The sequence below is a fragment of the Archocentrus centrarchus genome, chromosome 16 (genome assembly GCF_007364275.1).
Source record: "Archocentrus centrarchus isolate MPI-CPG fArcCen1 chromosome 16, fArcCen1, whole genome shotgun sequence".
NCBI lineage: Eukaryota > Metazoa > Chordata > Actinopteri > Cichliformes > Cichlidae > Archocentrus > Archocentrus centrarchus.
The window spans coordinates 9,309,855-9,335,105 of NC_044361.1; the positions used below are offsets into that span (position 1 = coordinate 9,309,855).

The following is a 25,251-nucleotide window of genomic DNA, read 5'->3' on the forward strand; positions in this document are numbered from 1 at the left end:
GAGGAAAGCTATTGCTTAACTTGTGACTGCCGCAGGTTAAACACTGGGGTCAGATTGGCGTTCTGCTGGACCAACAGGTTTTGTGAGCAGGCCCTCACAATAGTTTTTGTTTTTCTACACTCAACATAAATACCCACTTGTTTCTTCCCCACACTACAACCACAAAAAAGGGCTTATCCACTCATTTGACTTTAATGACATTTGCATTATTTTTCCCATCATTTATGAATTATCAAAAAAAAAAGTCTTAGGCTGATAATATGACTTGATACATTTAGCAGTGTTTTTTTTTTTTTTTTGCCCCTCCAATGTGCTTACCTTTGAAAGACTATTTCAGTGTTATGAAGCCCAAATACCCTCTAGGACTTTTAGGAATATCTATGTTCACTATGACATTCAGATTCAAGATCAAAGAAAGTATTTTTATTCCCTTATTCCTAATTACCTTTAAGTTTAGATCAGTTTGTATTCCTTGATTACATCCAACTGACCCTATTGTAGTACGTCAAGGTTTCTTATTTTGCATAAGCTGAGCAGCTCTGAGACAACTGAATTTTCACAGCACACCCATTGAACTTATGCATGTGTGTGCATGTGCATTCAAGTTCTCTGAATAAGGCCGAAGGACCGAGAACTCACCCAACCGGTTACACATAAGTGATCACTCAGTTTAATCTTTTTTTCCCCTTTGGTGAAATGTGTCTGGTTTGGTGCTACGCCCTTCCTGGACGACACATTGACAACTGTGAAGATTTTTTTTCCCCATTGCACTGGTGCCTATGAGTTTCTACAACCAATACTATCTGATCTGCCCTTAAATAGGTTACAAGCTTGAAATCTCAGCCCAAGGGGAAAACATGTGACAGGGTAAAAATAGCTTTACTCTCTCCCCTTGGAAACCAACCAGAATGCAGAAATAGTAGTTTCTATTAGGCAAGATGTGCTGTAGCTGAGTCCTGTGTTCTAGTTTGTGACGCGATCAGCATCCTTAGCAAATACTCTTATTTTGTAGAAATATCACACAGGTAATTAAGGTACGTGGTTCTTCCAATTAAAAATCATAAATGATCAGTGCCACAGCCCCATAGCTTGAGTGTCATTCAGTGACTGACATTTCCTGTCAGTGTTTGGTATCCATAGTGTCCACTCTTATACAAAGTGATGATATACATCAAGACAAAGGTCTGCATGTTGGATCTACCACTGATGTTGACTTTCTTATCAAGAGAAATTATTAGATTTCTCTGTTTACTTAAAGCAGTGAAAATAAGCTGAATCACAGTGCCTGTAACATAGTGGTGAAATAATTAACTACAAAATCATCAAAGGTTGCTTTTCTTGACCACATTGCATGCACTCATTTGCCTCACAAAGAATGGAGAAGTAATGGTAAACTACAACTTCCATAGTACATCACGTTTGGTTGTCCTGGTAACGCTTGACGTCAGCGCTCCTTTTCTCCGGCCGTGCCTTGGACTGCTGCGATTGGAAGGAAACCCCGTGCACTGCTTTCAGTCGGACGGCTGGGAGAATCAGCTGTGGCTTGGTACGCTGACATTTGCTAGTTTTCAGGTATGAAATGACTTACTGCTTTTAAAAGTGCGTTTTTTTTAAACCTAGTATTTATTATCTTAAGGTCTTCTGACTTATCATTAAGTAGAGTAGCTATAGAGGCTTATTGTTTCCAGTGGGCGGCAGGGTGGCATGTATCGGCGACGCTCATCAATCTAAAGAACAATGGCTAGCTTAGCTAACGTTACAGTTTGGGATATGGCTAATACCTGGTTTCAAAAGGAAACGGCAGACGGGGAAGGCGTGTCTGTCGAAGGTTTAAGCTCTGAAATGTTGGTACTTACTACAAACGCTATTTTTTTTTTTCAGATGGGGGTATTTATTAGTTAGTTGTTGCATGCTTGTCACAATAAATGAATAGTTTCCATTATTTCGCACATTCGAAGCTGAAAACGAAGTAAATGATTTTTTTTCTTGTGTTCCACCAGGCGGGTAGCTAGCTCAGTTCCACTGCGGTACACACCTTTTTTAAAGGCGTCGCGCCTAACCCAGCAGTCTTCTGTTTTTCATCTTGCAGTTTACACTGTGAATATATTTTGTTGTTAGACATTATGTACATGGCAGGCTAACAGTGAAAATAGGTATAAACAACTAGTCACGTTTACGAAAGCCGTTTGCTTGGCGTTTCTGTGTCAGGAAATAGCCGGAGCCATACTTGAAACGAGTCACGCGGCCCCGAGTGTAGCGGTTGTTTTTCATTTACTGAAGTGGGTTTCTAAGCTGGGATTGTCTATTTGAGTTTACGAGAATCGTTTTTAGACCAGTGTCGACTACAGTAGTGACTTTAATCATAGTATGACATGTCCGAACACGCTTTACTTTGCGCACTTTAGCTTCCGCTTTCTGGGCAAGCCACAGGTACAGGGATGGGTGTGGTGTGTCCACCGGAGAGACAGAGGCACAGCAGAGTCGGTCCTGGAGGCGAGCCAGCAATACAGGATCAAGTTCTTATTATATTTATCAGTACAATGACTAATGAATAATCTCTTGTGTAAATTCACCCTGCTGCACATTTATTTATCTAACCTCCTCCACACACTTTAAACACGACAAATAATGATTTTAAAAATGTCCTAGCTTGTTTGCCCGAAGATTTGAACTGAAAAAAGAAATGAATTATTTTCTGTGTCTAAGGATGCATCAGAAACACACTACATGCATTCTAGAATGGAAAAAAGTAATTGACTTTTGTGTAAGCCCACTAGCTATTTTTGATGGGTCAAACGGATGTAGTCTATTGACGTGGTAATGAGAATTCCTATGTGTTGTGTGTAAAGTCTACATAGAGTGCTTTAGGCTGTAAACTACTGCTGCTATTATAAACCTACAGGCCCAACACTGCACTGTAACTTGCAGGGCTTATACTGTACAAGACGATGCTTAGGTGGCTACTTGTAGTGTTGCTAAGCATACAGGTTGCGTTGGCATACTTTTATCTAAATAGAGTTACATCTTTGGTTGCTGTTCTTCTCATTTAACCAAAGATGTGCTCAAAACAAAAATTTTCAGATATATATATATATATATATATATATATATATATATATATATATATATATAATATATGAATGACAGGGAAACATAACTGCCATGCTATGTTATACATCATCATTGTTGTAAAAGTATTGAAAGATAAGGGGAAGCATAACTATAGTTGTCACAACATCAGTTAAACATGTTAAGCGTAGTGTAGAGTTTGATTTAGGGCCCACATTCATTGATATATTTCCACTCTGACTCATTAAATGACCTTGAAATTGTATCTTCTAGTGGAGGAAAATGTTATCTCACTGCTGTCTTACTTGACCTCGGCCTGTCTTTTCTTTGTTTCCCATCCTCCAGTGAACAGTCATGTCGGAGGCACCTCAGCAGGAACTCGTGCAAAAGGCCAAGCTAGCCGAGCAGGCTGAGCGTTATGACGACATGGCTGCGCTGATGAAGTCTGTGACAGAGGAAGGCCAGGAGCTGTCAAACGAGGAGCGCAACCTGTTGTCAGTGGCCTACAAGAATGTGGTGGGCGCCCGTCGGTCCTCATGGCGTGTGATATCCAGCATTGAGCAGAAGACCGAGGGGTCTGAAAAGAAGGGAGCCATGGCCAAGGAGTACCGGGAGAAGATTGAGAAAGAGCTGAAAGAAATCTGCAATGATGTGCTGGTGAGACTGATCATGGTTGATTAAATACTAATTGTAGACGTTTTTCCTTTGAGAGTACTGGCTGTTTAGAGAGGCAAGGCTGAGAGGGTTTGGACATGTGTAGAGGAGGGATAGTAGATATATTGGACAAAGACTGTTGAGTATGGAGCTGCCATACAGGAGGAAAAGAGGAAGACCACAGAGGAAGTTCATTAATCTAGTGAAGGAGGACATGCAGAGGGTTGGCATGACAGGATTCTAGGGATAGGGGTGAGTCAGAGGCCACTGTGGCGACCTCTAAAGGTAGCAGTCGAAAGAAGAACAAGATTACCAGCTGTCTGTGAAAAATGTTTTTTTAAGTAGGGTGAGAATATTTCAAATATGTTGGGCTTTTAAATCAGCTTCTGTTCTTTTATTGTGCTTCGTTATTCATAGTCAAAAGACTTGTTGAGACTGTGGAGCAGTATGTATGTGGTGAGTGTGTTAAGCCTATTAAGTCAGCCTGACTTATGGTAATTCTTCAAGTGATCTATTTTTACAATATAACACAGTCCTATATGATCCCGCTCTAGCATCTGTCTTTATGAAGCTCATACAGTACTGATTTTTCAAATTCAGTTAAAAATTTAATTACTGAGGTCATAGTTTAAGACACGTTTAATAATGTGTTGATGAGATAAGAGCATCATTGTGCTTAAATCAACAGTGTGTTAATCATAAGTGTCAAGGCTGTGATTTATTTTTTTAAACTATGTATGGCCATTAAATATTCCTAAGGTACAGAAAAATCATGGGAATTTATTGCTTAAAAATTTGGGTGAACTGTTCCTTTTAATAAATGGAAAAACTGCAGATAAAAAAACATTAGAAACACGTCAGCATAATTCAGTCGAACAGCACGCTGACCCTGCTGTGACCTCAGTGCTAGAACATAATTGAGTTATTGTTAAGGATCATGCCAGCAGTAGTTGTTTGCATTAGACTGCATCGATGAATGTAATAGGTGGCCGCTGAGTGTATCGGCATAGTGACAGTGAGGATGCATGTAAAAGTACATATGGTTATCTGTTTGGAAACTGATGATTAAAAAGTCCTTATCTCTCTTCTGTCTATCTATCTGCTGTATCCACATTGTGTTGGCAGATGAAATGTTACAGGCTTTTTGAAACCCATTATGGCTTGGAGTGATTAGTGTTAACCACACAGCAAAGCAAGATGCAGAGGTGCCACTTTTTCTACTGATCTTTAGTTTAACTGCTTTAATAGGTTGTTTTTTGTGTTGATAGTTATTTTTTAAAGATTTTTGTGAGTATATTAAGTACTCGCTGTAGGATCTCTGCTTCTGTTTGTCTCTTACCCTGCGCATTATCTGCCCGGCAACTCATTGAGTCCTAATCCTGTAATGACAGAGGCAGAGCTACAAATGCTGCTCTTCACTTCTGCCAAAAGCCTTATGGGTACCAAGAGAGCCAAATGGGCGGATGGGGGGTGTGGGACAAGTGCAATAGCAGTGTATACTTTAAGTGAATTAGTTTGTGAGCTTTCATCTGGCCAAGTCTAAAGACAAGTTTCTTCCTGTTCTTAATGGCAGGGCAAATAGGCTGTTGTCAGAGAGAAAGGAACATACTTAAATAAAATGGAGATAACAAACATGTCAGTCTTTGTACAAAGATATTCACTCTGCTGCATTTGGCTTTACACACAGAGGGCCGGACACCATTGAGTAAAATAAAAGGCCTTCTTTCTCACCTTGGTAAACCTGGGATATAGCTGCAGAAAAATGGGAGACCTGTTGAGTGTTCAAACCAGCAGCAGGCATAGGGTTTCCTTTGGTTGTGGTATGAGTCCTGTTGGAAGCAAGATTGTGTGTACTGACTTCTAATAATGTTCCTTATGGGGAAAAAAATGCAAAACATTTTACTTAAATCTCTCCTTTTAAGGTAAGTTTTAAGTAATGTGGTTTCAGTACTTGTTACATAATATAATTGTAGCAGCGTGAGTGTTGCTGCCCCATGCTGCTTGTGCATACACGTGTGCACACACCCTGATGCTCACTCTGACTGGCATGAATAAGATCACGTGTCCTTCAGAAGCAATGTCTGAAACAGGGAGAAATCTCCATACAAGCATAATCTGTGTGTTTCTGGCTGGGCTATTTTGGCCATTTCTAGAAATAGTAAATTATTCCTTATTTTACTAGTCACTCTGTTCTTTGAACTTAAGGATAGAAATTAGGATAGAAATGTAATGCAACCACAGTTACTGAAAATGTAAGTTTCATTTACTCCCAACATTCCTGCCATGTTTGTAGTTTTGATTTTAGCTTTGTCAGTGGCCCAGACCCCAAATTTTCCAACTTGGAACATTTATTCTTCCCGAGAACCCAACCTCAGCTCATCACATTTTTTTGGAGAGCATTATTCAGGCCCATATATCATGCTATAAAACCATACAAATCAAGATTCTGTTATTTTAAGGGGGGGTTCAACATATTGTCACCAATACTACAAGGAATTTTGCTTCTTTGACATCGTTCATCTCTTTATTGCACAGCTCTTTTTCCATAGCTGTTCGGGAGAAACACAAATGCCCAATGGAAACTACATTAAAATGAACAGTTAAGCTATGAAGAGATCAGATGTGCTCCTAAAAAGGAAGCATTAATTTATAGTTCATGTTTAATCTTCTTTGGCTTATAGCTCTTTAATATAGCAGATTAACAATACATTTAATGTGTTGAAGCACACTCCCACCACAGTAAGGTATGCTGTTCCTTGCCTGCTAGTGTTCAAGTTCCCCACAGAAATAGGCTACCAAGTGGTGCATCCTTGTGTTGTAAAGAGCCAAGCTGGGTTCTCGGTGACCTACTTCTAAGCAAAAGCTCATCAGGAGTTCAGCAGCCTGGCTTTCTCCTCCTCCTTCACCCCTATTGCTTTTCATCCACATCTTCCTTTCCTCTGCCACCATTTTCCCATCTCAACTATCTTCACTCCCCACTTGCCTGTTCAGTCCATCCCTCTCCTCCCCCATGCTCTTCATGTTATCTACCCCCCCACCCCACCCCTTTTCCCATTAGTGGTCCCTGAAGCATCTGTGATGTTGCTCAGCCAAAGTCAGGCTCAAGCCTAGAGGCTACTGAAGGTAGCCAGCATGTCTCTACCCTTAATTAGGTCTGATGACAAATTACTCCTTAAAGTGATGGCTGTAAATTTTATTGGCTCGGCAGAAATAACTTCAACTGCTCCTGTGAGGTCAGTGAGCAAGGGATGATTTCAAATGGAATATTAGCATTTAAAAATGTCTTCTGTCAATAAATCGTGTATGCATTTTCTGTGCATAGTTTAAAAAATTATATATTATATTTTTTAGTTTTGATTTTTCTCTTATATTCAATTGTTTCCTAAAAATGTGCTATGTCTGTTTTGGTTTTTGTTAATAGGGTCTCTTGGACAAGTATCTCATTCCAAATGCAACAGCAGCAGAGAGTAAAGTCTTTTACTTGAAAATGAAAGGAGATTACTATCGCTACTTAGCGGAGGTGGCTACAGGAGATGACAAGAAAAGTAAGCTTTATTTTAAGTCAACATCTTTGCTTTGGTGATATAATCTTTGCTGACTGAGAGACTGGCTTGTATGTTCAGTTGCTAGATGAACTGGAAAAGACATTAGATAAGATCATATTAAAAGAAAGAGAGGATAAACCTACTTGAGTGCTAAAGGATGTTTTATACTCTGTCAGTTTGTAAACAACTTTGAAAAAAGTCAAATTTAAGCCTAGAAGTTTATTTTTCTAAAGTACACTTTGTGTACACTTGTCTATGGTCTGTAGTGACCATCTTAAGCCACAAGAATATTTTGCTTGGGATCAAATCATTGTGGTCTCCTCAGATATATATCAGATAACAAGTGCCTCATGGACCCAGTTGCCTCCTAGTGGTTGGGGAGAAGAAGCTGTGCAGGTGTCTACAAATGAGACTGAAGCATTATCACTCTGATCCTCTGCAACTATTAAACTCTACAAAAACTAGGAACATCACAGAAGCCTATAGTTTATACTTTTAGACAGTCTTAGGTTCTTTGACTTATTGAAACGCATGAAGAAGTTTGCCAGTGTGTATCACTGTCAAGCTGATTTTTCTCACAGAAGTCAACTGTACAGTATCTGATGTGAATAACTTGTAATTATGCATTGTATCTGGATTATTGTTATAGATGATATACTTAGACATTATGTAGTATTATATATTATGTACCCTTGCATTTGAAATTGTTATCCACAGAAATTTAGAGGAAGGCCTCCAAATTAGGGCAAAATAGTTTTGCAGAAGGTAATGAGATGTCTGCTGAAGACTTTTGTTATGAAATGGGGCTGTAATGTTATCCTGACTTTTACATGTATTTGATATTTTGATTAATCGCGGGAGGATATCTCAATCAGCGATGGGTTGTCTTTTCACATGGATTAAACCAGTCAGTGAACAGGAGAATTGTAAGAGGAGTTGTCCAAAATGCAACCATCCAACAGGATCCAAAAAAGGTCTTAATGCCACAGTAAGGCATTGCCTATCTGTAGTAAGGGTGGGAGATATAGCCTCAAAATTATCATGATAATTAAAGTGATATTTCTGGTGATATGTAGAAGAAAACCTAAATGTTTTATTGCAGCTTTCTAATGGCAGCATATGTAAGTGTAAGTAAATGAAGAGTATTTCCATCCTTCGTTTCCAATTAGCTGCTGTCATTCATGACACTATTTGGTGTGTGAATCTAATGAAACAGCAGCATTCTAGTGCAATGATGATGACACATTATATCCAATGACACACAGAAGTCAAATTAAGCACAAAAGTAGCCTAGGTAGTGTGCCCCCCTCTTGAATCACAGCTTTATATAAAACTAGAACATAGCAAAAAATGTGGTTGATTCAGCCTTGACTTCACTTGACTAAGAATCTATAAATATGGATGTAAGTATAATGAAAAGTGAATTCAACAGCAAGTCTACAAAGTTGCCATAACATCTCTCCACTCAGTGCTTCTCTAAAACAGCAGAAACCAGTCAGTGTCATTTATATAGGTTTCAGGTTTATTGCAGGACTATATTTAGGTAACCTATACATGAGAGTACAGTAGTGAAACTAAAAACAAATCTTACACTCTGACTCAATTGTAATGTTTCCAAAGTTTGTGAGTTTCACAGCTACAATGCTCTTTCTTTCCTCTCAGGCATCATTTCAAGTTCACAGGAAGCCTACCAAGCCGCCTTTGATATCAGCAAAAAAGAAATGCAGCCCACGCACCCAATCCGTCTTGGTCTTGCCCTTAATTTCTCTGTTTTCTACTATGAGATCCTCAATACGCCTGAAGAAGCCTGCAAGCTTGCCAAACAGGTAAATTCACAACTCCACATTTAGAAACATCGCAAATAAAAACCTGTGTACGCAAATACATATCTACTTATTTCAGGCTATCAAAATCTTGTTTAACTGTGCTTTGAACCCTATAGGCCTTTGATGATGCCATTGCAGAGCTTGACACCCTGAGTGAAGACTCGTACAAAGACAGCACACTAATCATGCAGCTATTGAGAGATAACTTGACAGTAAGTTACTGTTTCATAAATCTTTTGCTTCTGAAATTGCACATTTTTTTTCACAAAATTATTTTCATGTCTGAAACTAAAATTTACACCCATTTTTTATGATTAGCTGACTTGATTTAAATTTTCTTGTTTATACAATGTGAATCACAGCTTCCCAGTGTTCCCATGGTGATATTTTTTAAGTATCTTATTTTTAGTCCAAAATCAAAAGACCCTAGAAGAGGAAGAAAGGCAGAAAATATTCACCGTTTGAGCAGCTCAGCAGATTTGTCAGTCATTTTAGAGTACTTTGCTTGTGACTCACTAATTAGACCTGTGGCTGATCTATGCTCTCATTGAGGTGGCACCCACATATAAAGCAGTTATCTCACAGTTCTGGGAATGTTTGCCTCCGCAGTTGGCCCTTAAAATGCTTACACACTCTGTGACCATAGAACTTAGGGATAGGGTTTAACATTTTTAGAGTTGTTTCAGATATCAGCCACTGCATGAGCAAAGGCAACAGAAGACAAGTGTTCTGTTGCAGATTTTCCCACTATCACAGCAAAAGATAGGTTATCCTTGATTGATCCCAGTATGGAAACTCATTCTCTGCATTTAATGCATTTTGCTGTTTTTTTTTTTTTTTTTTATTAAACCTCTCCTCTGCCCTGTCTTTAAACCCTCACGTTCCACTCACTGTTACTTCTCTTTCCACAGCTGTGGACCTCGGATAACCAGGGTGAGGGCGAGGATTCGGAGCCAAGAGATTGAGCCAGACCCCCATAGTCAACCCTGTTGTCCTGCCATCATTCTCGCACATCTTCATCATAATCATCAACACTGAGACCACCTCATTTTGATCATTGTCATGCACCTCTCCATCTTTTTCTATCTAAGGTCTCTCAGTACTCATCTCATTCCTAACGGTTTACTATTCCTTCTTTTGTAGTAACAGTGGGGAAAGGGGATGGGGAGGGGAGGGGAAGTTTTAAGTGGTGTGGTGGGGAGGGTAAACACGTTTGGGGTTAGATGCCTAACTGTTGACTTCTTTTCTGTGTCTGAGCTATTTGGGTGTTGCATTATTAAGGTGCTGGGTGAAAGGGCAAGTTCACAACTCTTGAAACATGCAGCAGGTTAGGTTTGTAGTAGTAAGAAAATATTTAAGCTATGTGTATTACTACTCATTAACGGTGCTGTTTTTGACCAACACCATCTTTTGATGACACATCTGTGCTTTGACAAAAAGAGGAGCTGCCTCTTCACACCTGAGGGGACTGCAACTGTGATTTTTGTAGTCTCAAGGGGAATAACAGTAGAGACAGTGGAGGTGTAATGGGGAGAAGGCAGGCAAGATTTAGTTGGAACACAAGGTTACATTCCATATACTGTTGCTCAGCTTTCTACTCTGTTGCTTTTTTTTTTTTTTTTTTTTTTTTTTTTTTTTTTTTTTTGGGTGAACTGCTTTTGTATTTTTATGCATCAATTATGAGGTATAGAAAACTTTGAACAAGATAGCACACAAGATTGTTTTGTTGCTGTTTTGTGTAAGCACAGCAGTAAAAATGAATCCATGTGCTTATCTAGTTAATGCTTTTTTTCAAATTAAGATTTTTTTTTCCTCAGTACTTGCCTATACTGCATGGTGGTAAGAAGTAGTTTGTGGAGGTGTAAAGAAGGTTGTTGTTGGGCTGGTTAGCTTTGTCTGTCTTTGAATTCTCTTACAGAACACCCAAGCATAACTGTAATTTTGGGGGAAAATGTGTAATTTCATGTAAGTGGAATAAAAAAATAATTTAAAAGTTTCATGTGTCCATTTCAGTTGCTATATTTGTAGTTGGAGGCTCAACACTCCCCCCCCCCCCACCCCAAAGAGTGGGATGTTACAAGTCCTCTAGTCTTATTTGTTCCACGCAGCATCACTGAACTACATTACACAGAATATTTTGGTGGATTAGCTAAAGATACCAGGATAGGACAGGGATCACATCTGGGAATTGGAGATTGGGAAAGTCAAATGTTAAAACATCTCATACACATCTAAAAGGTTTGTGGGACTCAAAAGTTTGCTTTTTTTTGTGTAGATGTTAGATTCAACTCATTGTCACTGTGCACACAATGAAATGATCGTTCCAGATCACTCATCTAGAGACGAGCATCTGCGGTCATGCAGCCAGAGACAGGCGCTACCGTTAGGCAATGTGGTTTAAGTGTCTTGCCCAAGGACACAATGCAGCGCAAGGACAGGGGCTCAAACCAGCAACCTTCCGGCTGCAAGGCGAGTGCCTACCCACTGCACCACTGCCACAAGATTCAAAACCAAGAAGCTGTTCAGATTGTTAAACTGAAAAGGCTTGAAGGAAAATAAATTTTCCATTAAAAACAAAGGAGAAAGTAGTTGTACACAGCTCCTTGGGTGTGTCTGCAGCCCTGCTGCCTTTGCTGCACTCTGACAGTGATGTCAGAGGAATGTTGCTGCTGTGGCTTCTCGTAGACCAAACCGTCCATTCAACACAAGTACGGTAAATGACAGGAATGTTTCTCTAGACTTTTCCCTCACTTTATCCGCACACTGACAAAGGTAACATGTTCGCTGTATGTAATGCATACTGCGATTACCCTAAATATTTTAGATATAACTACTGTGTTTTCCAGGACTACCCTAGTAATAGCAAACAACATTAGCTGTCTGGCTCATGATGGAAGTAGTGTCCTTTGGTAGGGAAGGTAGTCTGCCGGAAACGTCCATGGTCTGTGCTCTTTGTCACCCCCTATACGTGACATGCAGTGTTCCGCATGCATGCGGATAAGAACCAATGACTAGAGTCAGGCAGTCGCGAGAATGAGCAGACTATCAGCACGTGTAAAATTTTGTTCACCTGTAGCATAACTATGGAGTCCAGGAATAACTGCATACCAGTTGCTTTTCTCGTTTTCATAGAAGAATAATTACAACAAATTCTTGAATGCACACTGTTCAGGAATACAACACACAATGTGGAACATACAACTAAATGTGGAAACAGTGACTGTTAAAAATTTTTAATTACATTTAAAAAAAAATTTTTAAACCGTAGTAAATTAAATATCAAGTATCGCGAGATGTCTGACGTCACACTCAGTGGCAAACGCGCCGTGGTTTCGAGTGGAACAGGGAAACAACCTCCGCCGACCTTTCTTTCAATCCCGTAATCCGTCTGCGTAGGGTGTGCTCTGGGGCTAGTCTCGGCACACATTTTATTATGAAACAAACCAAAAGCTAGAGAGCACACGCAGACATATTTTTATAAGAAAAATAAAAATCGGTGAAGCAGGATTTGATTTGCCAACTCAAGCAACGCGAAGAAGACGCTGCCATCGGTTAAGAAAGAAAGACGGAACGAGAAGAACGTTAGCAAGCTAAGCTGTTAGCGTCATTGTTGAAAGCGTGGGCGATTAACGTTAGCAAGGTATATCCTTAACCACTTATCTTTTACGCTTAAGGCATTTGTCCTTTCAGATATATTTGTAAATTAGAATATTTGTTTCGTAAACTACTAGCATTTCAGCTTTCTGAGTGAGTGTGAAAGTTGAAATTTCAAAGTAGGCCAGTCACATCGGTTAGGCCACGCTCCGACATTTTGCTAATCACGCTGACTAGCCCACGTTGTTAGCAGTTAAGAGATTTGTGTCTACACCGGTGTAGACAACATAGAGACCGAGAAAAGTAACTTCTCCATTTAGAAGGTTAATTTTGATTGACGATTGTCCTCAAAATATTGAACTTGCAGTTGAGCCGTAGTCCGAGAACACGCTTTGCCAGCCATGAATCCCAGCGCGCCTAGCTACCCGATGGCCTCCCTGTATGTGGGGGACCTGCATCCAGACGTTACCGAAGCCATGCTGTACGAGAAATTCAGCCCGGCCGGGCCTATCCTCTCCATTAGAGTATGCAGAGACATGATCACCCGCCGTTCCCTAGGCTATGCCTATGTGAACTTTCAACAGCCAGCTGATGGTAAGTTTACTGCAATCCTAGAGGAGTATGTAAGAGGTTGTGTGGTAGCATCAGGCTCCATTTTGAACCATATTGCCTGTTTTATCTTACTTTCTCTATGAACACAATTAGTGCTCAAGTCAGTATGTTGATAACAATTAATTTTGAACGTGTACTTTGTTAAATTATTACCATACATTAGAATATAGAAAATGAGGAAACCAGAGGTAATTGCATATGTTGCATTGCAACATATCTTTTTTGTTTTTAGCTGAAAGAGCTCTGGACACCATGAACTTTGATGTAATCAAAGGCAGGCCTCTCCGTATCATGTGGTCTCAGCGTGACCCTTCACTGAGGAAGAGTGGAGTGGGAAATATCTTCATCAAGAATCTGGACAAGTCCATTGATAACAAGGCCCTGTATGACACCTTCTCTGCATTTGGAAACATCTTGTCCTGCAAGGTATGCCGTGATGGCATTTCTCCTGCCTGTGTTTTGTACATTAAAGTGACTAATTTGCATGACTAATGATTGTACTAGTTAAAGCTGGGTGAGTTTTAAGTGTTTGGAACGCATGTTGTTTGTGAATGGTTTTGACCTGCTAAAATCTCCCTTCTCCAAGGTGGTTTGTGATGAAAATGGCTCAAAGGGTTACGGCTTTGTGCACTTTGAGACCCATGAAGCTGCTGAGCGGGCCATTGAGAAAATGAACGGCATGTTGCTCAATGACAGAAAAGTGTAAGTGTGGCTACTGCTGTACGAGTCAGTGTTTGGAGGAGTCTGATCAAAGTTTTTGTGTGTGACTGCATCTTGTTCTTCTGTTTTGCCTAATGTACTTTCTGTTTGTCATAACGCTTAATTATAAATGAAGAACATCTGAGAGAAATGAGCTGGTAGGATTTATTATATTTTGGTTTGAAGCAGTGAAGTTTACTTATTGTAGGAGCTGCAAAGACCTCTTTCCCCATTACACAAGCTGTATATTGTTTGCTTGTACGATTTTCCAATATATTCCTTTGAACTTTACCAGCACAGGAGGACTATCACCTCATTGCATTTAATTCATAATGCACACTATATTTAGATACAGTTAGAAAGTTATTTTAAGATGTCAATTTTGAAATGTAATTTCTTATTATATTGTCCATAATTAACAGATTTGTTGGACGCTTCAAATCACGTAAAGAGCGGGAAGCTGAACTTGGGGCACGAGCCAGAGAGTTTACTAACGTTTATATCAAGAACTTTGGCGAGGACATGGATGATGAGAAGCTGAAGGAGTTGTTTAGCAAATATGGTAAGATGGCAAGGTTTTAGAGACAAACATTTAATAATTAAGCATGTTAGTGGTATGATTTGCTGTGTTATGTGTTGATTAGTTCTTGTGTTTTCTAGGGCCTGCCCTCAGTATCCGGGTTATGACTGATGAGAGTGGCAAATCCAAGGGATTTGGCTTTGTCAGCTTCGAGAGGCACGAAGATGCCCAGAAGGTTAACAGCGACTCAAGTTTTCTTTTGGGAACTTTTGCTCTTGTTAAATCTCTGCAGAGGCTTTAAAAAAGAAAAAATCACTCACTCCACTTCTTTCTTCGTTTTTTTCTCATGATTTTTGTTTCCTTTGTTGTAGGCAGTAGATGACATGAATGGTAAAGAACTGAACGGCAGGCAAGTGTATGTGGGCCGTGCACAGAAAAAAGGGGAGCGGCAGAATGAGCTCAAGCGCAAATTTGAGCAGATGAAGCAGGATCGCATGACCAGATATCAGGTTTGTTGGAGCATTTTCATACATCATGTTGCGTCACAGGAATGATTTGTTTGTCTGTCTTGCATGTAATTGGTGCAGTATTTCAAATTAGGAGGAATATTAGCAGCAATATTAAGCTGCCATCCAAAGTCTTAGTTCATTTTGTCTGATTCTACAAGAATAAGTTATGTCTTCTTCTTGAAATGTTACTTTTCTCCTCCAAAATGTGTATTAACAATCTCATTGTCATTGTAAATGTATCAGGGTGTCAATCTGTATGTGAAGAACCTGGATGATGGCCTAGATGATGAGCGTCTGCGCAAAGAGTTCTCTCCATTTGGAACCATAACAAGTGCTAAGGTAAAAACTCAAGGACTTCATTTGTGATCTTGAAATGAAAAATCAGATTTTCTTACAATTTCATGATGCATAACAAGACACTAATTCGGCTAAATGCTAATCGATTTCTTTTCCCCTAGGTGATGATGGAGGGTGGCCGCAGCAAAGGATTTGGCTTTGTGTGCTTCTCTTCCCCAGAGGAGGCCACTAAAGCTGTAACAGAGATGAATGGGCGTATTGTGGCTACAAAGCCACTGTATGTGGCCCTTGCCCAGCGGAAAGAGGAACGTCAGGCTCATCTAACCAACCAGTACATGCAAAGGATGGCCACTGTCCGAGCTGTTCCCAACCCTGTCCTTAACCCATACCAGCCTGCTCCACCCTCAGGATATTTCATGGCGGCTATCCCACAGGTGAGTCAACAGCGTCATGTTTGCCGTGTGTGTGTGACATAAAACTTAACATGTTGTCACCTTTCTTACAGTCATTCTGTAAATTGTACCAGTGTACTGTGCTGTGTAATGTGAGTAGTAGTAGTAACTAATGAAAGATATTCATTCTTCTCAGGCCCAGAACCGTGCTGCATACTACTCTGCCAACCAGCTGGCCCAGCTCCGCCCCAGCCCTCGTTGGGCCACTCAAGGAGTGCGTCCTCAGCGTAAGTGGTTACATGTAGATTGTGTATGTATGCAACCAAATACTTAAAAAGAACTGATGTCTAATGACTGTTGCTTCTTTTTTTTCTTCTTCAGACTTCCAGAACATGCCCAATGCTATGCGCCCATCAGCACCCAGGCCCCAGACCTTAAACACCATCCGTGCAACTGCCACCACCAACACCCAGGTCCCTCGCATGATGGCTTCCCAACGTATGCGTGAGTATCTCATCATTCACTTCACAGAATTGGATGCATTTAGTCCCTTTGTCATGAGCTGATAATGTATTGATACTGTTTTGATCAGGCTTTTTTTTCTTTTTCTCATTCCAGCTACCCAGGCACTCAGCCAGCGCCCTGCCAACGCTTCAGCTGCTGCGGCCCCAGTGCGTGCCATGCCCCAGTACAAATATGCTGCTGGCGTGCGCAATCCTCAGCAGCACATGCCCTCCCAGCCACAGGTCACAATGCAGCAGGTACGAATACCGCTGACGTTCACTTTCTCAGTGTATGCCATTCATAAACATGTTTACAGCAAACTTTCAAAATTTACAATTTCAAAAAATTCAACAAAAAATGCAGTGTTACTGTTTTGGTTTTTTTTGTTTGTTTTTTTGGCGCCCAGTTCGGTTCAGGCTTCAGAACCTGCCACAGTGCCATGCTGCTTAAAAAAAAAGGAGAGGAAAAAAAAGTGTGTGTGCTTCAAGTTGCAAAAAGTGTAAGTGAATAACATTTTTTTGTTTTGTCCCCCCTTCTCTTCCTTTCCTTTAGCCGGCTGTCCATGTCCAAGGACAGGAGCCTCTGACTGCCTCCATGCTGGCTGCTGCCCCACCTCAGGAACAAAAGCAGATGCTGGGTAAATCATCCGCTCAGATTTATAAGGAACAAAAGTATTTTAGAAAACAAGGGAAAATATTTTTAATGAGGTCATTTGACAAAAATTTTGTAATCGAACTCAATATTTAATATTCTCTTGACTTCTTCTCCTTTTTAGGTGAGCGTCTGTTCCCCCTGATCCAGAACATGCACCCCAGCCTGGCTGGCAAGATCACCGGTATGCTTCTGGAGATTGACAACTCAGAGCTGCTTCACATGCTTGAGTCACCTGAGTCACTGCGCTCAAAGGTTATTATAAAATATTTGTATCTCTGACTTTACATGTGGTGGCATCATACCAAAGATTAAATGTGCTTAACATAATCTATGCACTCTATCATCAGTGTTTAATGGAAACTGCAGCATATACATCAGTTTCAGAATTTTTTGTTTTTTGTTTTTGTAGGTGGATGAGGCTGTTGCTGTGCTCCAGGCCCACCAGGCCAAGGAGGCTGCTCAGAAGTCCTCCACCCCTGCTGGTGTTCCCAGCGTCTAAGGTGTGTGCTCAGGAGAGTTTTTGTCTAAATTCATAAACTGTGGCTAATTCAGAGAACTGAAAATGATACAGCCAGTGTGTGAATTTAAGCCCTTTATTTTTCTCTTTTGCAGATCGAGCATTTTGAAACCTGCTTCACCGATGGAAAAAGAGAAAAAAAAACTTAAACATTGAAAAACCTAAAACTCTGAAAACATTGCAAAATGATAAATTATTTCTTAAAAAAAAAGAAAAACGATTGACTTTGCCAGGTCTAGGAATGGTTTGACTAGACCTTGATTATAAACAAAAATTTGTTGAAAAAAAATAGCAAAATAGAGAAAATTGAGATGATTAAATTTGAATGCATTCCTGTTTTATGTCATTTTACTGTGTCAGTGCTCAATATCCACCCACTTTAAGAAGGTGGTAACTGAGCATTTTGAAAGGTGATTTGTATCGTAAACTACTGGCTGTAATAAACTGTCAATAAATAATTTGCGCTCTCTGTTTAGTGACTCACTGGAATTGTCAACGGCTACACGTAATACACACTTTTCTCATTTGCAGTCAGGAGTTGGTTTTTTTTTTTTTTTTTTTTTTTTAATGTATTGGTTCCATTTTAAAACTTAGTGGTCAGCTTTCTTCCACCAGGTGTCACTCTCAGTTAGTTTTCAGATTGCAGGCATTTCCGTAAACTCCATGTACATTGTACATTTGATCTTGTGCCTTTCGAGCTAGGAATGGCGTACTGAAAAGTGCAGGAGTAATGCATGTCATGTTTAACAGGGCACACTGTGCATATCTGATCAGTATGCAGACTGACTGGATCATTTTTGTTTTTTTTAAATGCACAAATTTTTCCTGGGATAAAAATTTAATCAAATTGAAATTTGTATTTTGTAAACCTTTGATCACACATTTCTTCTAACCTGGAAATCATGTTTTTATCAGGACTATATTGCTTATTTTAGTGCCTAATTGCACTAGTAGACTAATAAAAAAATGCTCTAATAACCCCTGCTTTGTAGGTGCTTCAAGCTCACATCAGGGTAACCTGTCTCAGCCCTTGCTTTAATTTGTGGGACATATTTCAAAACCTGATCCAGTAAATGGGTGACCCAAAACAATGTTCCACTGGGATTTCATAGGATTATCCAGCTTGGCCTCTTATGGAATTTGTTCATATCAGTTTATGGTTCACAGAGGAAGGATTTTCATCCTCACTGATATACATGTAAATCACCATGAGGACTATATTTGCCTTCTGTTCTCAGAGGAATCTTTGCATTGCTTCTTGTAGTTTTCATTTTGGGCAGAAGATATCTTTGTCATTGCACAATGCAATGAAATTTTGTTGAAGCCATCCTCCAGGTGCTGAAATATTAAATACAAGATAGAAATAAATATAAATAAGGATCTGGTATTTACAGTGAGCAGAGGTAGTATGATGCAATATTTACTGTAAACAGCAGTATAAATGGCAAACAGTTTATTTACAATGTGTGGAGCTGTGGATGTGGATGGAGCTGTTGTGTAACCTGATAGCAAAGTCCTGTGTTGTCTACATAAATATTTTGGCAGCTATACAATGTATAACATGTATACGGACTCACACTGACCTGTATCTACTGATTTAAAGACCTTCAGCTTAACCTAGATTCCTGCTGCCATGAGATTTTCAGTCTCATTCAGACTGGTTATGGCCACCCCCTCCCCCCAATTAGATTTGTCTATAAGGAATCCTTGCTTCAAGTATAGATGAGTTTTTTAATATGGCAATAAGGGTGAGAGCGGCAGTAATAATCTGAGGTATAAAATTTCATCCACTCATCCATCACTTCCTCTTGTCTCTTTAAATGATGATAGACAGTGCTGTGGTGTATGGTGTAATCCTCTTGCTTGGATTAGGCCAGTCTGTTTGCAGCTGACCTGTCTACCAATTCATCAGCAAAGTTTTTCATGTGCTGTGAGCGTGTTTGCTCATGTAGCTCAAAACAAACTGAAAACAAGGTTTTATGTGCATACATATACATATTAAATGTTAGTTATAACCCTTTTCTTCCTGCTTGGTGGTTTAAATGCTTCTGATGTTTCAGGGCTGTTATGACAGTTATGACTGTTTATTTAGCCTATATGTTTTATGCCTGTTTGACTCGGTTCTATGGGCAGAGAAGTGTTTTAAAGCTCCTTTGTTTTACGATAACTTGAGGCACTTGAGGTGTAGAATACTTAAATTAATAATAATGACAACATCATTATTATTATCAGACAATTTGCTTGTGCCAAAAGTGAGGTGGTGAACGTGAATCATGGTTATCGAAACTATTTGGTCCTATGAAGAGTCGTGCTCAGTGGCTCTGGTTCTGTATGAAACGTTTTTTACTGTCATTGTTCTGGTAATGTGGAACTGCTTTCCCCAAAATCTCGCGATGTGATTTGAAATTTTCGAGCCAGAACGAGAACTGTGAACAACAGAGCGAGCTCTGTGGGAGCTGTTGTCGTTCGAAACGGAACGGATAGGTGGGACCGAGGACAGAAAAAATAAGTTGGCAAGTAATTGACGATACTGCAGTGAGACCAGTAATTACGGAACTTAAACGTTTTCTGAAAAAGAGAGCGTTTCTTCTTCCCTGCTGTCTCCGGCACAAGTGTCACTAGCAACAGACGGTACGTTCTCATCGTTTCTAGCTAACCTGGCTAACTAGTAGCCAGTTGCTACCGCTCGCTGTGTTTGGTAGTTAGTTAGCTGACTTGCTTTCTGGTAACCGTCAGTTAAACAAGCTGGGAGCTATGGAAATTTTCTTGTGGCCCAAAGCTTTGTTTTGTTAACGTCACCCTGCTTTACGTCTGGACACGTGTAAGACATGGTGATAATTGGAACAGTAACGTCAACTAAACACAGTGCATATAGCTAACCGTGCTATGAGTCTGATGTCTGAGAAGTTTGGTACTAACTGTTACAAAACCTTAGACCGACTCATGGTACGATCACTACTTTATAACTCAAAATAGCTACCAAGAACTATGCAACTGCTATACTTCAGTTTGTAGCTCATTAAAGGCGCTGGGCTTCCTTTAACCGATGTCAAATACTGCAGCCTGATACTCTTAGTTCATGGTAAAAACTGAAAGCACGAAGATAAAAGGTTATGGTTTCAGAGTTTTCTCAGGTTAGATAGTTCACTAAAATGTAAACCATAGATCTGTGTCAGAGATTAATTTTTTAGGTGTTTGGTTCTTATTGATGACAACATTAGAAGGCTTTATGTTTTGTATTGTGGAGTTTATCATTTGCATCTTTTTTGAAGTTTTGATTTTTAGTAAACAGTCCACCTCTCACCTTTAGAAATAGTGCTGTATATGTGAACGGCAGTCAGCTCCTAGGCACTGACAGCTAAACCTACTTAAGGAGACTGTGGGGGAGACAGTTTCTCCCCTCTGCTCTCTGTTTCCTCAGCTCCGCTGTGTGTGTGTGGCCATGCAGGTAAAGTGATAATGACAGCCTGTGTTACTGTGCAAGTTTAAGTGCAATAAAAGCTTCCCAACAATTGCTAAACCGTCTTAGACTGAAGATGTACAGATGTTGACCCCAAAATCTCAAAATTAGACTGAAAAATCTGCAACTTGAAGCTGATGACAGTAGTTTAGATGCTAGGAGTTCGCCCACTAGAAGCATTACAGCTATCATCATAAAGCAGACATACTAGAGCAGGGGTCTCCAAACTTGCGACCCGCGGGCCCCATCCGGCCCCGCCCACTTCCGGTCCGCGAATTGATGTTAAAAATAACATACAGTTTGGCCCTTTAAGTTACTTTTTTGACATTTCGCTTAACCCTCTCAATTGGAGGGAAAGGCGAAATGTCAAAAAGTAACTTAAAGGGCCAAACTGTATGTTATTTTTGACATCAATTCGCGGACCGGAAGTGGGCGAGGCCGGATGCGGGCCGCAAGTTTGGAGACCCCTGCACTAGAGGAAAAGCAGTAACCAACTTTGAGGAATGGATGTAAAGTTGAACACTGCATTAATATATTTTTAGAGTTGGATGAGGGAATATTTCTAAAAAAACAAACAAAAAAAATTTTACATTTAAAACTGTTCTAAAAAATTAGGGCTGCAACGATTCATCGATTAACTCGATTCTAAAAAATTATCGACACAAATTTACTGTGTCGGTGTAAGCGGCACTCCTCACTAGCATTAGCAGCATTAGTGCTCCGTCGTCTTTTTGTGGGTTTATTGGTGGCTGGCAAACCAACATAGAACTGCATTACCGCCACCTACTGGACTGGAGTGGGAATCACGCACACACACACACATACACACACAGATTCTAAAAAGCACTCTGTCACTGCGATGGATTTCCTTTAACACAGAGTGGATCATCGCTAGAGTTGCCACCTGTCTCGTAAAATACAGAACCCCATATGTTACGGGACTCCGTGGAATACGGCTTCGTAACATGCGGGGTTCCGTACTTTACGGGAGGGGTGGCAACTATCACTGACATGCATTTCCACGCCTCTACTGCTCTCTGTGTGTTTGTGTGTGTGTGTTGTGCTAGCTGAGAATTTCAGCTGTTATTTTTGTCTTTACTTCAGCTGTAGCTACCAGAACTGGTTTCCTAGCGAGCGCGGGCCACTAGCACTAGCCATGGTTCGGTACCGGAAGGCCCGCCCCCCAGGACCGAGGGGCTCCGTCAAAATATTTTTTGTACTTTAATCCCTTATTAGTGACTAAATATAGACCTGCAGTAGAAACATATTTTCGAGAATGCTTGTGAATACAAAGCATTACAACATTACTCACACATGCTCCATGGCTCCCGCAGCCACTAGTTTTTCAAAACACTCATAGCAGGCAGCGGTTTTAACTGCGCAAGCGCAAAGAGATGGCGAGCTCAAGTAGTGCAAAAGGAAATGTTTTTCCAGCGTCCAAAACAGCAGCTTTTTCTTTTAGTAACCACCATTAAAATCTTTACTGGGAAACAGCTGGAGGTCCTTCATCAAGCACCTGATCAGGAAGTGTTACGGTGAAGAAAAGAGAACTTTGTAGCTGCTCCATCCACCACTGTTTGTTCACACGGCGAAAAACTGCAGTACGGAAGTTAAAATATGCAGATAAACTGTTAATTAAAAAAAGTATTTCTTATCCGATTATTCGATTAATGGATGGAATAATCAATAGAATACTCAATTACTAAAATAATCGTTTTATGCAGCCCTTTAAAAAATACATTTGGTGAGTAGTTCTTGGTGTAGTACTCTTTGCACATTATTGATTGTGAAAGTTTCACCCTTTACAGGTGAATCATTGTTTTGTGACAGTTTCACTGCCTACTGTTGGCAAAGTATTGGTGAGCATGTCTTCCAAATAAATGGCTCCAAAGATAATCAGAACTGTTAAAAATAGTGCTTGTATGAACAATTAGGTCCTTTAAATTGGATCCACCTTTCTGTAGTTAAATTAAGTCTTGGAGCATTTTCTTATCCTTAATTTCTCCAAAACATTTCCAGGCTCAATAACCTTGTTGGTTCTGGCGTGTGTCTGCTGTGTTAACCATTTAGGCTACTTTTATCATTATCCATGTTAGTGGCATGCTTCTTTGTCATATTTTGCAGAGAAGATGATGCTTGTTTGGTTCTTAGATACATCATGTAGCCATCAATATTTCCACCCCTCCCTTCTACATTTTGTCTTTGTTACGCCAACTCCAGATCCAGATGTTTTATATAAAATTTCATAATATTCAGAGATGATTGTCTTTGCTTGGTGGTATAAGTTTCTACTGTAAACTCCTCCAGATGAAATAATTTTGAGTTTGGTACTTTTATTGTGTTTAATGAGTACTAGAGGGTTTTCCCTGGAGTCATCAGTGTTTGGGTGTTAGAGGCCTCAATGAATTTAGCAGCATGTTGCCTAGACCTGTTTGTTCTTCCAAAGAGAGGTCATTAGCCCAGCATGGTGACCTGGCCTGTATTTTCTGTGTTTGTCAGGATGGCTGTGACCCCCTCCACCCTCTTGCTCTATGGTAAACACAGCTGCAAGGCTAGGTGGCGGTGGCCTGACCAACACCTCAGAAGGCTGCTATTATGACCTGCATCTGTGCATCTTGGGCAGTCAAGCAGATAATCTTATTCTGCATACATATTTTTTTTTCTTTTGATGCTTTGAAGTAGGGTGGTTGGCTCGATGTTAGACCAGCACCTGATGTGCATTGAAATGTTTTTCATGAAAATTAATAGAGGCACAAACTGTATATTATCTCTCAACTGCTTCTCATGAGGATGTCCTCTTACCTGGAATGCAGAAGTACCCTGTAATTTGAGAAACATCCCAAATCTTTAGTCATAATGGAGTTTGTTTTATGAACTGCAAGTTTCCCATTTTCACATGGTAATAACACAGCTCACAGTCAGTCATATTGGCTGAAAAGCGGAGAATTGGTACCTGTGAAACACCGGGTCCTTGGTTTATAGACAGAAGTTTCTAAAATATTCTAGCTGTTGCTTTTGAGTCAGTTAACATTCAAACTTTAGTGGACATAATGGTTTGAATTGATTTGTTTGAAAAATACATTTCATGACCCCTTTTAAAAAAGTGTTTGTGTAATGATGGAACAAAGATGAGCATTAAAGCTTACAAGTTTCAGAGGAGAAATGAAGGCAAAGCCTTTTCTTGCTTTACAATACAACTCTGTATTGTAGGACTGTTTGGGACTCTTTCAAATATGACTATTTAAAAAAATTTTTTAGTACACCGGTATTTGAACAAGCAGCAGCAGATTCATGCATAATGGGGGTGGGGAATAGTGAACCTTTCCGATAGCAAAATGGTGAAAGCCCGGTCTGGCAGTACCTCAGCTCATCACGGTGCCGGGCGCTAACCACTGGCTAGAACCCTGATAACATACTTTATGTATAGAAATTAACTGAAATATTAACACAACATGAAAGACTGGTTACCACCAAAGTGACAGACAGTGCTTGTTAACCCCATAAAACATTGGCCAGGAACATGCTACACCTCAGCAACCACAAAATGCTAGGGTTTTCTACTACACCATCTTCATAATGTACCCTCCATGGTTGTGTGCTTGTAATTTGTAGATTCTTCGCAGAGCTTTGCAAACCATTGGCCTCATGTAGTAGCGCTTTTCTGTCAGCACATTGCAGTGTAAAAAATGTGAAACATGCTGTAATTTGGGCTACTTTTTTTTTTTGGGTGTTTGTGCTGTTTCTTCCTTAGCTTAAGTTTGATCTTTGATGTAGTCCCCGCCCCCCCTCTTGGTGGTGATCTCCATTGTCACTCTTTCTGTTCAGCCAGTCAACTTTTTGCCTACACATGGCATCGTTGGCATCAGACTGTGGCCTATGAATGTTTTGGGGTGCATTCAAGCACATGTACACTTGTTACATACCCATAATCCTTTGTTATTATCATTTGTTACCTAAATTTCCCCTCTGTGGGACAGTAAAGACTGTTTCTTTCTTCTTATGCCAAAGAGCTATGCAAAAGATGATAACCCCTGCAATTGTCTCTACATTTTGAGTAGTGCTGCTGCTAGTTCCTTCTGCACACTACTTTAGCATATTGAGTAGTCTGTAACTCAGCAGACCTGCTGTAGACATTTTTGTTTGCTAAACTACAATGGACTAATTGCTTTTCAGTGTTCAGTTTCTGAAGAAAAAAGTAGTGAAGGAGGTTATTGAAGTGGAACTATAGGAAGCTGCAAGGCCTTTTTGGAGACTCATATTTAGATACTCTACATATTCCCTTTTGATGTAAGCACACATGTAGCACAGTCACAATTAATATGTAGGCCAGCTCTTGCACTGCAGTTCTGGACAGATTTTCAGGGTTTGAGAAGAGTCACTGATGTCATGTTTTTCCTAC

General features: G+C 40.1%; 2 protein-coding genes across 4 annotated transcripts; both read left to right on the top strand.

Moving 5' to 3' along the window:
* The first annotated feature begins 1,436 nt into the window (after positions 1–1,436).
* On the top strand, positions 1,437–11,091 carry LOC115794189 (14-3-3 protein zeta/delta-like). 2 transcript variants are annotated; one of them, XM_030749542.1, is made up of 6 exons: positions 1,437–1,572; positions 3,415–3,726; positions 7,145–7,268; positions 8,931–9,094; positions 9,211–9,306; positions 10,006–11,091. In XM_030749542.1, exons 2-6 carry the CDS (start codon positions 3,424–3,426, stop codon positions 10,057–10,059), a joined length of 741 nt encoding a protein of 246 aa, XP_030605402.1. In that variant the 5' UTR covers positions 1,437–1,572; positions 3,415–3,423; the 3' UTR covers positions 10,060–11,091. The 2 variants fall into 2 exon arrangements, with proteins under 2 accessions (XP_030605402.1, XP_030605403.1); XM_030749543.1 differs by having other exon boundaries at positions 1,491–1,546.
* Positions 11,092–12,442: 1,351 nt separating this feature from the next.
* On the top strand, positions 12,443–17,603 carry LOC115794090 (polyadenylate-binding protein 1-like). Of its 2 annotated transcripts, none has more exons than XM_030749358.1 (15): positions 12,443–12,734; positions 13,056–13,282; positions 13,533–13,726; positions 13,887–14,002; positions 14,422–14,561; positions 14,660–14,754; positions 14,891–15,028; positions 15,272–15,367; positions 15,487–15,759; positions 15,914–16,004; positions 16,099–16,221; positions 16,336–16,478; positions 16,774–16,858; positions 16,997–17,127; positions 17,285–17,374. In XM_030749358.1, exons 2-15 carry the CDS (start codon positions 13,090–13,092, stop codon positions 17,372–17,374), a joined length of 1,908 nt encoding a protein of 635 aa, XP_030605218.1. In that variant the 5' UTR covers positions 12,443–12,734; positions 13,056–13,089. The 2 variants fall into 2 exon arrangements, with proteins under 2 accessions (XP_030605218.1, XP_030605217.1); XM_030749357.1 differs by lacking the exon at positions 12,443–12,734 and adding an exon at positions 17,488–17,603 and having other exon boundaries at positions 13,090–13,282; positions 17,285–17,375.
* Positions 17,604–25,251: the final 7,648 nt, after the last annotated feature.

What these genes read in the sequence shown, in the direction of transcription:
- LOC115794189 (XM_030749542.1), top strand. Translation starts at nt 3,424, where the DNA reads ATGTCGGAGGCACCTCAGCAGGAACTCGTGCAAAAGGCCAAGCTAGCC. An exon ending in AAATCTGCAATGATGTGCTG is followed by an intron (nt 3,727 to 7,144) that starts GTGAGACTGATC and finishes TTTTGTTAATAG; the next exon opens with GGTCTCTTGGACAAGTATCT. An exon ending in TATTGAGAGATAACTTGACA is followed by an intron (nt 9,307 to 10,005) that starts GTAAGTTACTGT and finishes CTCTTTCCACAG; the next exon opens with CTGTGGACCTCGGATAACCA.
- LOC115794090 (XM_030749358.1), top strand. Translation starts at nt 13,090, where the DNA reads ATGAATCCCAGCGCGCCTAGCTACCCGATGGCCTCCCTGTATGTGGGG. An exon ending in CTTTCAACAGCCAGCTGATG is followed by an intron (nt 13,283 to 13,532) that starts GTAAGTTTACTG and finishes TTTTGTTTTTAG; the next exon opens with CTGAAAGAGCTCTGGACACC. An exon ending in TCAAGGAGTGCGTCCTCAGC is followed by an intron (nt 16,005 to 16,098) that starts GTAAGTGGTTAC and finishes TTTCTTCTTCAG; the next exon opens with ACTTCCAGAACATGCCCAAT.